General features: G+C 52.9%; 1 protein-coding gene across 5 annotated transcripts in view; it reads right to left on the reverse strand.

Annotated features, from left to right (window-relative positions):
- LOC123775143 (uncharacterized) overlaps window positions 1-16,296 on the reverse strand; it is a 91,191-nt gene that overhangs the window by 56,023 nt on the left and 18,872 nt on the right. For 3 of the 5 annotated variants that reach the window (XM_045770058.2, XM_045770057.2, XM_045770060.2), the window contains one exon: window positions 7,561-7,661. In XM_045770058.2, the coding sequence (XP_045626014.2) occupies window positions 7,561-7,661 (101 nt within the window). Of the gene's footprint in view, window positions 1-7,503; window positions 7,524-7,560; window positions 7,662-15,046; window positions 15,153-16,296 lie in introns of those variants that run through there. The other 2 variants (XM_045770059.2, XM_069319180.1) reach the window with 2 other exon arrangements.

Raw genomic sequence — 16,296 nt, forward strand, 5'->3', positions numbered from 1 at the left:
TCAACCAGGCTGTGACTCATACGTCAGGCGCGAGCAGTCGCGTCCAACAGTCTGGATGACTAGTATATTAATGAGGAGGCCTGAGCAAGGACCGGGCCGCGGGAACGCTAAGCCCCACAGCCATCACAAGGTAACCAAGGTACCTAGTATAATCCCAGCTGCTTGGGGATACTTAGTATTTCAAGTGCTGGGGGATACTAAGTAATTCACCTGCCGAGCATAACCTAGTAATAACCTGTCGGGGTTTACTCAGTAATTACAATAAAAACTAACGTATAACTTAATTACTTTAAGAAGAACGTACAACAAAATTACTGGATAACAACTAAATATTGTCAGAGGTCAAAATATGGCACTTCTCCAGCAGCCACAAACTATAAAGTTATTCCTAAACTGAAAATCCTTAACGTTTTCTTTAATAAACATTTAGCGAAAACGGGAAAGCCTTGAAGAAGCCCCCTCTTCAATGAATTTTTTTTTTAAATGAACCCCACGTGGGAATTATTTGAGCATGGAACACTCTAACTATTGATTGTGGACAGGTTGGCCTCAAGCCCATGCGACTCTTACTACTTTAGGTACAGAAACACTTGTACTGAAAATCTCATTTAGCGCTGCGTGCTGCCACAACCATGTTGACATGATCCGGATTCCAACTACGCCAGAGAATAATAATACCCAAGGCTGCGTGGCAGTTTGACAGAACATGTTTATTACTGTCTTATAGGGTGGCCAGGTTGTCTCGTAGGCCTACCACGGACGCTCAACATACAGTTCCTTCATGGACGTGTATCCATCTTTATATATTTACATTATAATTTAGTGGACCGCACAATTGTTTATGAATATACACAGTTTACTGTAGTCCTGGACTTTGTTCCGGACTAAAATAAAGTTAACTTGCTGATTGGTCAGTAAGCTGGTGTGGTGGACTTAATAACCCTACACCAGTTGACACGCCTTAAGCCCAACACCAAACCATAAATGCCAAGACATTAATTACTTCATTAAACATATAGTTGGAAAAATCCACAGCAACAAGGAAGGGGGGTGGGAGGAGGGTCTTTGGCAAGCCGCTAGTTTCCTGTCCCCGTCGAGGCCAATAGGGAGATGGTGGTCCTCATGTAAATTCCATCCAACCAGACCTCGGGCGCCATACAGCGCCCCGTGTACTTCTTGTACGGTAATAACACACACACTATATTATATTATATAAATATATATATATATATATATATATATATATATATATATATATATATATATATATATATATATATATATATATATATATATATATATATTTATTTATATATATATATATATATATATATATATATATATATATATATATATATATATATATATATATATATATATATTATATATTAAGTACCTAACACTGTTCTCCTCTCACTAAACTGTGCACTAACCTATCCCTATCTTATGGTATCTGTGCATGGGGTTCAACCACTCAAAACTACCTCAAGCCCATCATCACCCAGCAAAAATTTGCTATCAGAACAATAACAAACTCTGCTTTCAGACAACACTCAGCCTCCCTGTTTAAAACCCTAAACATGCTAAACCTAAACTCACTCCACACATTCTTTTGTGCCATCTACAATTACAAAACCCTGTTCTTAAATGCAAGCCCTGTTCTGAAACTCTCCCTGGACAGATGCAATAGGACACATGATCACCACACCTAAAATCCCCAGAGTCAAACTTAATCTGTGTAAACACACTATGGAAATAAAGGGACCTGGTCTATGACACTCACTCCCTAACGAATTGAAAAGCCGTCAAACATTTGTCATATTAAAAAACAAGACCAAAAAATACCTAATTTCATCCTCATAGTGTCCTACCTCGTGCTTTAAACCTCGCTCTGTATCTAATGCTACCCAATCCCGCAATGTATGTACCTAAGCTATATATAACTTTACCATTGTAAATATTGATATCATCTGATATCATACTGAGTACATAATCTATGGCATTATTCCTTGAAAGGATCCTCAAATTGTGCTACAATTAACCAACTGATAACCCTCAAATTTTACCCTAATGTACCTAGTAATCTTTGTCATTATAGTGTATTTCATTATTGTAGAATAATCTAATGTGCGTATTGTGTCAAAATTTCTTACAATGTACCTGTAAACATTATTTGTCAATTTTGCTGGAAATTATCTACTTAAAATTATCTGTTAGATTAAGGACTTGCCCAAACGCTATACGTGCTATACATTGCTATGTACTCTCTTAACCCCCCAATGTACCTTGTATATTATATATATGTATGTATATATATATATATATATATATATATATATATATATATATATATATATATATATCCACCATGTGAGGGTAGAGGGGGTGAGGGCATAACCTTGTGGTTATATAGAGATGTGTGAACAAGGTTGAGGAGGTAGTGTGTGGAGGGCTGAGGAGAGCAGGAGCCGGGCCGCCGCCGCCACCACCACCCTGACTATTTGTGTCTTGGGCACGCCAGCCAGCCAGCCAGCCACCCTTCACACCTTCACCATAACTCAATTTTACATTCTTAGTTTTGCCCCGAAGGGCGAGTTTATTGGTCACTCATCCTGTGAGTGAACATCCCGCCATGGCAGCATGTACAACACCGGCCAATAACAGGTACAGTATGCACCCCACCACCACCACCCTCCTGTTGATGGAGTGCGGCAAGTTACAGGAAGACCTCCACGAACGCCAGGAGTGGGGCAAATAATTATTTGCTGGAATTGAACCAAAAAATGTTAAGGTAATGAGCATGGGGAAGGGAGAAATGGGACCAGAAGGACCCAACTTGTCCTCTTACAAATAACGCCTGAATTTGGCCCTTTGCCCGAATGGCCGAAAATGGACGCAATTTGTAAATGAAAACTAATTGTGAGTAAATTTAGATTATTTTTTTAACAGCAAGTTAAGGGTTAACAAGTAGCAGGTTAACAGGGCAGGAAGTTTTCGTAATCTTTCAAACAGTCATGAAAACCGGTAATTGAAAGTTTCCTCTCCTAACCTAACCGAGTAAGCCGGAGGACTCCAAACCGAAAACATGACACTACATCACTTTCGTGAGCCGATTTCATTTCAAATTACATCCATTTATGTCCATAGCGCACATACAAGCGAAAACCGACGGTATTTTAAGAGGACGGGTTCTAGCACCATGAGAAGGCAACCACGGAAATCTGATAATTATTTTGGACAATCCAACAACTTCACCAGACACAAACACATTAACATCGGCGGCATTGTTACACACACATTAGAATATGCAACACCGCCAGGGCATCCACACCTTGCCAAGCATAAGACCAAAAGTGAACAAAATATCAAGGTTTGCAACAATATTAGTACCAGAACAAAGGGACCTAAGCTATGAGGAGAAGTTAAAGAAACCTGTCCTCATTTAACACTCTCTTCCTTTGAGGGTGGTGTAGTGGGTGTACCACTAGCACCAGGGTGGTGTTAGTGGGTGTACCACTAGCACCACCACCAGGGTGGTGTTAGTGGGTGTACCACTAGCACCACCACCAGCGTGGTGTTAGTGGGTGTACCACTAGCACCACCACCAGCGTGGTGTACTGGGTGTACCACCACCAGGGTGGTGTACTGGGTGTACCACCACCAGGGTGGTGTACTGGGTGTACCACCACCAGGGTGGTGTAGTGGGTGTACCACCAGCACCACCAGGGTGGTGTACTGGGTGTACCACCACCAGGGTGGTGTACTGGGTGTACCACCACCAGGGTGGTGTAGTGGGTGTACCACCACCAGGGCGGTGTACTGGGTGTACCACCACCAGGGTGGTGTACTGGGTGTACCACCACCAGGGTGGTGTAGTGGGTGTACCACCACCAGGGTGGTGTACTGGGTGTACCACCACCAGGGTGGTGTACTGGGTGTACCACCACCAGGGTGGTGTACTGGGTGTACTACCACCAGGGTGGTGTATTGGGTGTACCACCACCAGGGTGGTGTACTGGGTGTACCACCACCAGGGTGGTGTACTGGGTGTACCACCACCAGGGTGGTGTACTGGGTGTACCACCACCAGGGTGGTGTACTGGGTGTACCACCACCAGGGTGGTGTACTGGGTGTACCACCACCAGGGTGGTGTACTGGGTGTACCACCACCAGGGTGGTGTAGCGGGTGTACCACCACCAGGGTGGTGTAGCGGGTGTACCACCACCAGGGTGGTGTACTGGGTGTACCACCACCAGGGTGGTGTACTGGGTGTATCACCACCAGGGTGGTGTACTGGGTGTACCACCACCAGGGTGGTGTACTGGGTGTACCACCACCAGGGTGGTGTACTGGGTGTACCACCACCAGGGTGGTGTACTGGGTGTACCACCACCAGGGTGGTGTACTGGGTGTACCACCACCAGGGTGGTGTACTGGGTGTACCACCACCAGGGTGGTGTACTGGGTGTACCACCACCAGGGTGGTGTACTGGGTGTACCACCACCAGGGTGGTGTACTGGGTGTACCACCACCAGGGTGGTGTAGTGGGTGTACCACTACAGTACCACAGACGACAAAGGAAAGTCACAGCTGGCAACCCTCACTCCTGTGACGTCACTACCACACCTGCTCCCAAAACGCTAATACAAAACTACTTTTGTATTTTACCCCCCCCCCCTCACACCGTGTTCCCCCCCTCACACCGTGTTCCCCCCTCACACCGTGTTCCCCCCTCACACCGTGTTCCCCCACTCACACCGTGTTCCCCCCCTCACACCGTGTTCCCCCCCTCACACCGTGTTCCCCCCCTCACACCGTGTTCCCCCCTCACACCGTGTTCCCCCACTCACACCGTGTTCCCCCCCTCACACCGTGTTCCCCCCTCACACCATGTTCCCCCCTCACACCGTGTTCCCCCCTCACACCGTGTTCCCCCCTCACACCGTGTTCCCCCCTCACACCGTGTTCCCCCCTCACACCGTGTTCCCCCCTCACACCGTGTTCCCCCCTCACACCGTGTTCCCCCCCTCACACCGTGTTCCCCCCTCACACCGTGTTCCCCCCCTCACACCGTGTTCCCCCCCTCACACCGTGTTCCCCCCTCACACCGTGTTCCCCCCTCACACCGTGTTCCCCCCTCACACCGTGTTCCCCCCCTCACACCGTGTTCCCCCCTCACACCGTGTTCCCTCCCTCACACCGTGTTCCCTCCCTCACACCGTGTTCCCTCCCTCACACCGTGTTCCCCCCTCACACCGTGTTCCCCCCCTCACACCGTGTTCCCCCCCCTCACACCGTGTTCCCTCCCTCACACCGTGTTCCCCCCCTCACACCGTGTTCCCCCCCTCACACCGTGTTCCCCCCTCACACCGTGTTCCCTCCCTCACACCGTGTTCCCTCCCTCACACCGTGTTCCCCCCCCTCACACCGTGTTCCCCCCTCACACCGTGTTCCCCCCTCACACCGTGTTCCCCCCTCACACCGTGTTCCCCCCCTCACACCGTGTTCCCCCCTCACACCGTGTTCCCCCCTCACACCGTGTTCCCCCACTCACACCGTGTTCCCCCCTCACACCGTGTTCCCCCCCTCACACCGTGTTCCCCCCCTCACACCGTGTTCCCCCCTCACACCGTGTTCCCCCCCTCACACCGTGTTCCCCCCCTCACACCGTGTTCCCCCCTCACACCGTGTTCCCCCCCTCACACCGTGTTCCCCCCTCACACCGTGTTCCCTCCCTCACACCGTGTTCCCCCCTCACACCGTGTTCCCCCCCTCACACCGTGTTCCCCCCTCACACCGTGTTCCCCCCCTCACACCGTGTTCCCCCCTCACACCGTGTTCCCCCCCTCACACCGTGTTCCCCCCTCACACCGTGTTCCCTCCCTCACACCGTGTTCCCTCCCTCACACCGTGTTCCCCCCCTCACACCGTGTTCCCCCCCTCACACCGTGTTCCCCCCTCACACCGTGTTCCCCCCCTCACACCGTGTTCCCCCCCCCTCACACCGTGTTCCCTCCCTCACACCGTGTTCCCTCCCTCACACCGTGTTCCCCCCCTCACACCGTGTTCCCCCCCCTCACACCGTGTTCCCCCCTCACACCGTGTTCCCTCCCTCACACCGTGTTCCCCCCCCTCACACCGTGTTCCCCCCCTCACACCGTGTTCCCCCCTCACACCGTGTTCCCCCCTCACACCGTGTTCCCCCCCTCACACCGTGTTCCCCCCCTCACACCGTGTTCCCCCCTCACACCGTGTTCCCCCCTCACACCGTGTTCCCCCCTCACACCGTGTTCCCCCCTCACACCGTGTTCCCCCCTCACACCGTGTTCCCCCCCCTCACACCGTGTTCCCCCCCTCACACCGTGTTCCCCCCTCACACCGTGTTCCCCCCCTCACCCCGTGTTCCCCCCCTCACACCGTGTTCCCCCCCTCACACCGTGTTCCCCCCTCACACCGTGTTCCCCCCCTCACACCGTGTTCCCCCCCTCACACCGTGTTCCCCCCCTCACACCGTGTTCCCCCCCTCACACCGTGTTCCCCCCCTCACCCCGTGTTCCCCCCTCACCCCGTGTTCCCCCCTCACCCCGTGTTCCCCCCCCTCACCCCGTGTTCCCCCCTCACACCGTGTTCCCCCACTATATGAGAGAGAGAGAACACAGGCATAAGAATGACCGACAAAAACTTAAGTGTTGAGCGATGGAGCGGTCACACAGGGAATGAAGTTTGAGTCTACCATTATAAGGAACCAGCACCTGGTGACGTTAGTTTGAGTCTACCATTATAAGGAACCAGCACCTGGTGACGTTAGTTTGAGTCTACCATTATAAGGAACCAGCACCTGGTGACGTTAGTTTGAGTCTACCATTATAAGGAACCAGCACCTGGTGACGTTAGTTTGAGTCTACCATTATAAGGAACCAGCACCTGGTGACGTTAGCAAGGCGGCCAAGGTTGGGGCCGTGTGGCGCACCGCGCGTCGCCGCCTCCTTGAGGCTCGCAGACCTCATCATTCATCACGATTTTAGACAAGGTAAGAACTGTGTGAGGATTATCTGGTCTTGACTCCGCTCTAGCTGGATTGGTATGACTTTCAGGGCTTTCAACACAGACAAGATGGTAGTGAAGTTTGTTATGTTTAAGGCCAATACTTGGTGGATAGGGAGAAGTTGGCAGCCGTAACTCAAGGCGCTCAAGCCATCAGGAGCGGCGTGCTGGTGGTGCTCAAGAAGGCATCACCTGCAGCATTGTCTCGCTACTGGAACTTGTCTGCTGTCTTCACCGACCCGATGAAGGCTCTGGCACCTGTTCCTTACATGACAGGTACTTACCATTAAACTTACTTCATTCCTAATATGCACCTAATAAAGTGTTGAAATACGTGTGTAGGATGAGGCTTCCGAGCAGGTGTTGGAGGACAGGATGTGTAAGTTGTACTAGGAAGAGGAGAGATATTGGTTATGAAGAGTAGGGTTAGTTATATAGACAATGATAGAGACTGACCTAGTAGTGCTGGAGACATAGTCTTAGGGTTAGTTATAGACAATGATAGAGACTGACCTAGTAGTGCTGGAGACATAGTCTTGGCCAGGCCGCGGCTCAGGTCATACACGAAGAGCTCCACCTGGTACCCTGCATCCTCCTCTCCGCTCATCGCTCGTCTGAAACAATAGTCCATATATTTATATGTCGTCTCCTCTACACCATGCTCCCTAACACACCGTCTCCTCTACACCATGCTCCCTAACACACCGTCTCCTCTACACCATGCTCCCTAACACACCGTCTCCTCTACACCATGCTCCCTAACACACCGTCTCCTCTACACCATGCTCCCTAACACACCGTCTCCTCTACACCATGCTCCCCAACACCCGCTTAACGCTGCTGGGAACCTCTCACTTGTAGTGCACACCTTAACCCATGTAGTTGGTGGTAGTAGAGAGCTTAACCCATGTAGTTGGTGGTAGTAGAGAGCTTAACCCATGTAGTTGGTGGTAGTAGAGAGCTTAACCCATGTAGTGGGTGGTAGTAGAGAGCTTAACCCATGTAGTTGGTGGTAGTAGAGAGCTTAACCCATGTAGTGGGTGGTAGTAGAGAGCTTAACCCATGTAGTGGGTGGTAGTAGAGAGCTTAACCCATGTAGTGGGTGGTAGTAGAGAGCTTAACCCATGTAGTGGGTGGTAGTAGAGAGCTTAACCCATGTAGTGGGTGGTAGTAGAGAGCTTAACCCATGTAGTGGGTGGTAGTAGAGAGCTTAACCCATGTAGTGGGTGGTAGTAGAGAGCTTAACCCATGTAGTTGGTGGTAGTAGAGAGCTTAACCCATGTAGTGGGTGGTAGTAGAGAGCTTAACCCATGTAGTTGGTGGTAGTAGAGAGCTTAACCCATGTAGTGGGTGGTAGTAGAGAGCTTAACCCATGTAGTTGGTGGTAGTAGAGAGCTTAACCCATGTAGTGGGTGGTAGTAGAGAGCTTAACCCATGTAGTGGGTGGTAGTAGAGAGCTTAACCCATGTAGTGGGTGGTAGTAGAGAGCTTAACCCATGTAGTGGGTGGTAGTGGTTTTTGTTGCTGTTATTGATTTAGGGACGACGACGATCAAGGGATCGGATGCGTCCCGGCTGCCCAATACCGGGAAATACCAAAGACGGATGGGGTCCCCTACCCGATACCGGGAAATACCAAAGAGGGATGGGGTCCCCTACCCGATACCGGGAAATACCAAAGAGGGATGGGGTCCCCTACCCGATACCGGGAAATACCAAAGAGGGATGGGTCCCTACAATCTCTTCAGGCCACAGACCCTACAATCTCCTCAGGCCACATACTTTACAGTCTCTTCAGGCCACGGACAAGACGGATGAAGCGGAAGGTATAGCGAAGGATGTCATGACGGACGTCTTCGTCTCTCGCACCTGCCCCGTCAAGGAGAACGGGAACTGTGAGGCGCGGAATATTCAGCCTACGAACGCCACTCTGTAGTCCGACGCGAGCGCTATGAAATAGTGGGAAGTGTAGAAGGTGTTCCACTGTGTCCTCCTGGGTCGGACACCACCGGCAGTATGGAGACTCTGCCAGTCGTAGACGATAGAGATGTGCTGCCAGGCAGGTGTGCTCAATCCGGAGACGAGTAATGGCAGTGTCGAGGAGTCGAGAATGATGAGTTCATGGACGCGGGGAGGAGCCCTCCCGGAGACCCGCCAGAGAGGAGCACCTGAGTGCTGGCGCCATCACTGCTTTCCAGCTCACAAATCAAGCCGCCGAAAGTTGCGGGAGAATTTAGGAAAAGTCCAGAGGCACATGTGTAGAGTCCTGGAGAGCATGCGCCATCCCTGCTGCTGCGTCGGCCACCTCATTGATATTAATACCGACATGTGACGGAACCCACTGGAGACAGATGGACCAACCCGGAGTACCAGAGTATGACAGCAGTTCTCCACTGACCTGTGACACAGTATGACGCTGGACTCGTGGACGCCGAGATGATATCAGATGTAAGACTGTAACTGAGTCCACGTAGAAAACGACCAGAGAGCCCTGAAACTTGTCGTAGGAGTCGTAAGACGAGTAAAATTGCAAACAGTTCTCCGGCCAGGCACGAATGAGCAGCACTTCCACGTCTGACAAAAGGAGAAAGGTGCAAAGTATGCTGCCATACTTTATGGCATACTTGCTGCCATACTTTATGGCATACTTACAGCCATACCATACAGTATGTGGATAGAGGCTGATCTTTGTGGGACCCATCCATGTAAACCTCAAAGTATCCTGATTATAAGGAGGCTCGTAGGACTGCAAAAATTGAAGGGGCCAGACCCTCTAAATCCCTCTTCCGACGAGGATGATTGAAAAAGTCGACTCACATGGGCAGGTGGGCGTGGACAGGTGGGCGTGGGCAGGTGGGCGAGGGCAGGTGGGCGTGGGCAGGTGGGCGAGGGCAGGTGGGCGTGGGCAGGTGGGCGTGGGCAGGTGGGCGTGGGCAGGTGGGCGTGGGCAGGTGGGCGTGGGCAGGTGGGCGAGGGCAGGTGGGTAAATATATGGCAGGGAAGGGATGCCAGTGGTGCCAACACCAGTGTTGTGAACTATATTTACCAAACTTCCCTCCCCCGCCGCCTTGCTCTCAACCTCTTCAACTGATTATGACAAAAATCACTGCTTTACATCCCTCAAAGCCTACCAATAATTGCTTCACAGTATAAGTTAACCTGTTGATGCTTGGTGTAGGTGCAAGTGGAGAATTACGGTGCGGGACGAGTCGCTCCTGACAAAGACAGAGGCGCGTGGCCTCTGTCTTTGTCCCTCCGCCTTAGGCTCCACTCACTCACTCACTGGTTATTTCAAAGGAAGGAGGAAGGTTAGTATAAGCGCAGTCACCCGCAAGTCACGGAGGAACGCCACTGCCCCCGACCTCTGCTTGCCAAATGTGTCAACCAATTATATATGGGATCGGAAAACAACATTTGCAAATACATGCGATTCAGACTATTTGAATAGCATTTTAAATTTTTTTTTATACAAAATACAGTTTGTTGCTGACTAGTTTGTCATAAATAATGCTAACAAATTTACCATATATTGTGTGATATATAGTAACAAAATCCCCATATATCAGCTGGAGAACTACGCCACAAGGCCGTGGGGAAGGAGGTGACAGTTAAGAGTATAGTGTGTTATCCGTAGCACCACACTACCCATCCTGTCAACAGTTACACATTGTGGTATGAAAGACTGGGTAAAACCGTAAATAACCCACAGAAGTTACAGCCCCGCTCTTGTGCCAGACAAGTCCACCACGGGCTCACCATAGCCCCTGCTACTTGCAACTTCTGGTTCCCAGTACCTGAATATAAACAACAATAGCCTAAATAAAAAAGTTTGCCATGAAGCAACACCAACATGGGTGAGGATCCACCAAAATTCCACTGTCCTAAACCAGTTAGACGAGAAACATTCAGTGTTGGATTTCGACAATCCCAAAATGGCAATATAGCAGCTCCCGTACACAAGGGAGCGCGCACTAACTTCTGAAATAATAAAGAATGTTGATAGTATACCAGGAGTCACATCACCTTTATGGAGACCAATCACCTCCACAACCCAGGCCAACACGGAGTTTGAGCGGGAACACTATGCCTCTTCCAGCTACTTAAATACTATGCCAAAATCAGTGAAGCATTAGAACACAAACAGAATGCAGATGTGGTACACACGGACTTTGCAACATGTGATAAATGTGACCATGGAGTGATGCCCCACAAAATGAGGTCAATAACGAGTGAAGTATGCAGATGGATATTACATTTTGTTAAACAAAACGCGTTTCCCCACTTGTCTGACAACACTGACGTGTCCCCCACTTGTCTGACAACACTGACGTGTCCCCCACTTGTCTGGCAACACTGACGTGTTCCTCACTTGTCTGGCAACACTGACGTGTCCCTCACTTGTCTGACAACACTGACGTGTCCCTCACTTGTCTGACAACACTGACGTGTCCCTCACTTGTCTGACAACACTGACGTGTCCCTCACTTGTCTGACAACACTGACGTGTCCCTCACTTGTCTGACAACACTGACGTGTCCCTCACTTGTCTGACAACACTGACGTGTCCCTCACTTGTCTGACAACACTGACGTGTCCCTCACTTGTCTGACAACACTGACGTGTCCCTCACTTGTCTGACAACACTGACGTGTCCCTCACTTGTCTGACAACACTGACGTGTCCCTCACTTGTCTGACAACACTGACGTGTCCCTCACTTGTCTGACAACACTGACGTGTCCCTCACTTGTCTGACAACACTGACGTGTCCCTCACTTGTCTGACAACACTGACGTGTCCCTCACTTGTCTGACAACACTGACGTGTCCCTCACTTGTCTGACAACACTGACGTGTCCCTCACTTGTCTGACAACACTGACGTGTCCCTCACTTGTCTGACAACACTGACGTGTCCCTCACTTGTCTGACAACACTGACGTGTCCCTCACTTGTCTGACAACACTGACGTGTCCCTCACTTGTCTGACAACACTGACGTGTCCCTCACTTGTCTGACAACACTGACGTGTCCCTCACTTGTCTGACAACACTGACGTGTCCCTCACTTGTCTGACAACACTGACGTGTCCCTCACTTGTCTGACAACACTGACGTGTCCCTCACTTGTCTGACAACACTGACGTGTCCCCCCACTTGTCTGACAACACTGACGTGTCCCCCCACTTGTCTGACAACACTGACGTGTCCCCCACTTGTCTGACAACACTGACGTGTCCCCCACTTGTCTGACAACACTGACGTGTCCCTCACTTGTCTGACAACACTGACGTGTCCCTCACTTGTCTGACAACACTGACGTGTCCCTCACTTGTCTGACAACACTGACGTGTCCCTCACTTGTCTGACAACACTGACGTGTCCCCCACTTGTCTGACAACACTGACGTGTCCCCCACTTGTCTGACAACACTGACGTGTCCCTCACTTGTCTGGCAACACTGACGTGTCCCTCACTTGTCTGACAACACTGACGTGTCCCCCACTTGTCTGACAACACTGACGTGTCCCTCACTTGTCTGGCAACACTGACGTGTCCCTCACTTGTCTGACAACACTGACGTGTCCCTCACTTGTCTGACAACACTGACGTGTCCCTCACTTGTCTGACAACACTGACGTGTCCCTCACTTGTCTGGCAACACTGACGTGTTTATATTACCATATTTGAACATCACATTTGTCTAGTTACAGATCCTCGTTGTTTTGACACCCACGAGGGTGTCAAGGGAGAACACCCACGAGGGTGTCAAGGGAGAACACCCACGAGGGTGTCAAGGGAGAAGAACCACGAGGGTGTCAAGGGAGAAGAACCACGAGGGTGTCAAGGCAGAACACCCACGAGGGTGTCAAGGCAGAACACCCACGAGGGTGTCAAGGGAGAACACCCACGAGGGTGTCAAGGGAGAACACCCACGAGGGTGTCAAGGGAGAAGAACCACGAGGGTGTCAAGGGAGAAGAACCACGAGGGTGTCAAGGCAGAACACCCACGAGGGTGTCAAGGGAGAACACCCACGAGGGTGTCAAGGGAGAAGAACCACGAGGGTGTCAAGGCAGAACACCCACGAGGGTGTCAAGGGAGAACACCAACGAGGGTGTCAAGGGAGAACACCCACGAGGGTGTCAAGGGAGAACACCAACGAGGGTGTCAAGGCAGAACACCCACGAGGGTGTCAAGGCAGAACACCAACGAGGGTGTCAAGGGAGAACACCCACGAGGGTGTCAAGGGAGAACACCAACGAGGGTGTCAAGGGAGAACACCAACGAGGGTGTCAAGGGAGAACACCCACGAGGGTGTCAAGGGAGAACACCCACGAGGGTGTCAAGGGAGAAGAACCACGAGGGTGTCAAGGGAGAAGAACCACGAGGGTGTCAAGGGAGAAGAACCACGAGGGTGTCAAGGGAGAACACCCACGAGGGTGTCAAGGGAGAACACCCACGAGGGTGTCAAGGGAGAACACCCACGAGGAAGGAAGGAAGGAAGGAAGGAAGGAAGGAAGGAAGGAAGGAAGGAAGGAAGGAAGGAAGGAAGGAAGGAAGGAAGGAAGGAAGGAAGGAAGGAAGGAAGGAAGGAAGGAAGGAAGGAAGGAAGGAAGGAAGGAAGGAAGGAAGGAAGGAAGGAAGGGTACCCAGCCACTTGCACCACCCTGTGATGGAGCGTCTAGCTGCACCTTCAAGAAGTGAAGTGGTGGGTCTTCCTTCTAGGTCAGAGTGGAGTATGGGAGGTGTGAGAGTATTCTAAGAGCTCCGTACTCCAACCACAATACCACCACCACTACACAACCACCACCATCACCACACAACCACCACACAACCACCACACAACCACCACACAACCACTACACAACCACCACACAATCACCATGGTTTCTTAACTCACTCGACAAACTTAAGCCCATATATCAACTCCCTCCAACACTCAATATTTCATCTCCACTCCATAGTTATCAATCAGGGAGGGCAGGAGGGCTGACCCAGCTGGGGAGGGCAGGAGGGCTGACCCAGCTGGGGAGGGCAGGAGAGCTGACCCAGCTGGGGAGGGCAGGAGAGCTGACCCAGCTGGGGAGGGCAGGAGAGCTGACCCAGCTGGGGAGGGCAGGAGAGCTGACCCAGCTGGTGAGGGCAGGAGAGCTGACCCAGCTGGGGAGGGTAGGAGAGCTGACCCAGCTGGGGAGGGCAGGAGAGCTGACCCAGCTGGGGAGGGTAGGAGAGCTGACCCAGCTGGGGAGGGTAGGAGAGCTGACCCAGCTAGGGAGGGCAGGAGAGGGGACCCAGCTGGGGAGGGTAGGAGAGCTGACCCAGCTGGGGAGGGTAGGAGAGCTGACCCAGCTGGGGAGGGTAGGAGAGCTGACCCAGCTGGGGAGGGTAGGAGAGCTGACCCAGCTGGGGAGGGCAGGAGAGGGGACCCAGCTGGGGAGGGCAGGAGAGCTGAGGAGGGGACCCAGCTGGGGAGGGCAGGAGAGCTGACCCAGCTGGGGAGGGCAGGAGAGCTGAGGAGGGGACCCAGCTGGGGAGGGCAGGAGAGCTGAGGAGGGGACCCAGCTGGGGAGGGCAGGAGAGCTGAGGAGGGGACCCAGCTGGGGAGGGCAGGAGAGCTGAGGAGGGGACCCAGCTGGGGAGGGTAGGAGAGCTGACCCAGCTGGGGAGGGCAGGGGAGGGGGCCCAGCTGGGGAGGGTAGGAGAGCTGACCCAGCTGGGGAGGGCAGGGGAGGGGACCCAGCTGGGGAGGGTAGGAGAGCTGACCCAGCTGGGGAGGGCAGGGGAGGGGACCCAGCTGGGGAGGGCAGGAGGACAGGAGAGAGAACCCACCTGGAGGGCAGGAGAGGGGACCCAGTTGGGGAGGGCAGGAGGGCAGGAGGGCAGGGGAGGGGACCCAGTTGGGGAGGGCAGGAGGGCAGGGGAGGGGACCCAGTTGGGGAGGGCAGGAGGGCAGGGGAGGGGACCCAGCTGGGGAGGGCAGGAGGGCAGGAGAGAGGACCCACCTGGAGGGCAGGCTTGGCTGGTCAGCGGAGGCCATGGCGGCAGGTAGTGCGAGTCTGCCGCCGTTCACAACACTGTGGCCCAACCAGCCTGCCGCGCCAGCCCCCTGGCACGCCCACGCACGCACTCACGCACCCAACACACGCACTCACGCAACAACACACGCACTCACGCAACAACACACGCACTCACGCAACAACACACGCATCCTGCACACACACGCATCCTGCACACACACGCTCCCTACCAGCCTCCTTTCCTCTCATACGGAGTAAGGAACAAGGCCATAGGGGTAGGCCACACGTAACACCACCCAGCATGTTCCCCGCCATACCCGACCATCTACTGCTCCGGTGGATGGGGACTGCATTATAAATGATACAAATCAGAGTAACTAATTCGCTTTTGGGAGACGGGACGAGCCCGAACTGCTGGCGTTGTAGGGGCGGCCACCACGCAACACGGCTGACGACCCACCAGTGTTCCAGTGTTCTATACCTCCTAAAGATGAGAAATATTCAGTAACATATCTCGACAATTCAAGAACGGAAGAGCCGAAAGCGGACAAACAAAATGGCATAAAGCTATGTGGTGGTGGTGGTGGTGGCTGGGGGGGGGGGAGGGGGGTGTGGTACACAGGTTGGGTGAGGGGAAACACGCCAGCAGCCAACACCGTCACCCAGTTGTGTCCAAGCCGTGAAGGTGAGCACCAGTGTGACGATGACAGTGACGTGTTAACACGGGCCTGTCATCACAGTAGCCACCATGTGTGGCTGGCACACCACGGCAACCACTGCCACTCTTCACACAGAAACATGCACACCATCCTTCTTGTACAAGCATGGGAGGGACGGCAGCAGACGCGGGAGGGACGGCAGCAGACGCGGGAGGGACGGCAGCAGACGCCGGAGGGACGGCGGCAGACGCGGGAGGGACGGCGGCAGACGCGGGAGGGACGGGGGTGACCTGCAGAGCTCCTGGACTGTGGCAGGAGGGAGGGCAGGAGAGACACAGCAAGAGGTCGGGCGAGATGGTCGCGTCATAGACCAAGGCCGCCTTACCCCATCTATCTGTTGTTGACTTCATGTTCTGGATTCCGGGGAACCAACGTGCCCGCGGCCCGGTCTCTGACCCCTGAGGAGGAAAAGGGGCGCGGGGAAGCAAAGGGGGGAGGGGGGGGGAGGGACGGGAAGGAGATGCAATATACCGTCCGCCAGTCAGTTGGAGAAGAATGTGTAGAGCGGGAGGTGGT

This window comes from Procambarus clarkii, chromosome 92, assembly GCF_040958095.1.
Source record: "Procambarus clarkii isolate CNS0578487 chromosome 92, FALCON_Pclarkii_2.0, whole genome shotgun sequence".
NCBI classification, from domain to species: Eukaryota; Metazoa; Arthropoda; class Malacostraca; order Decapoda; family Cambaridae; genus Procambarus; species Procambarus clarkii.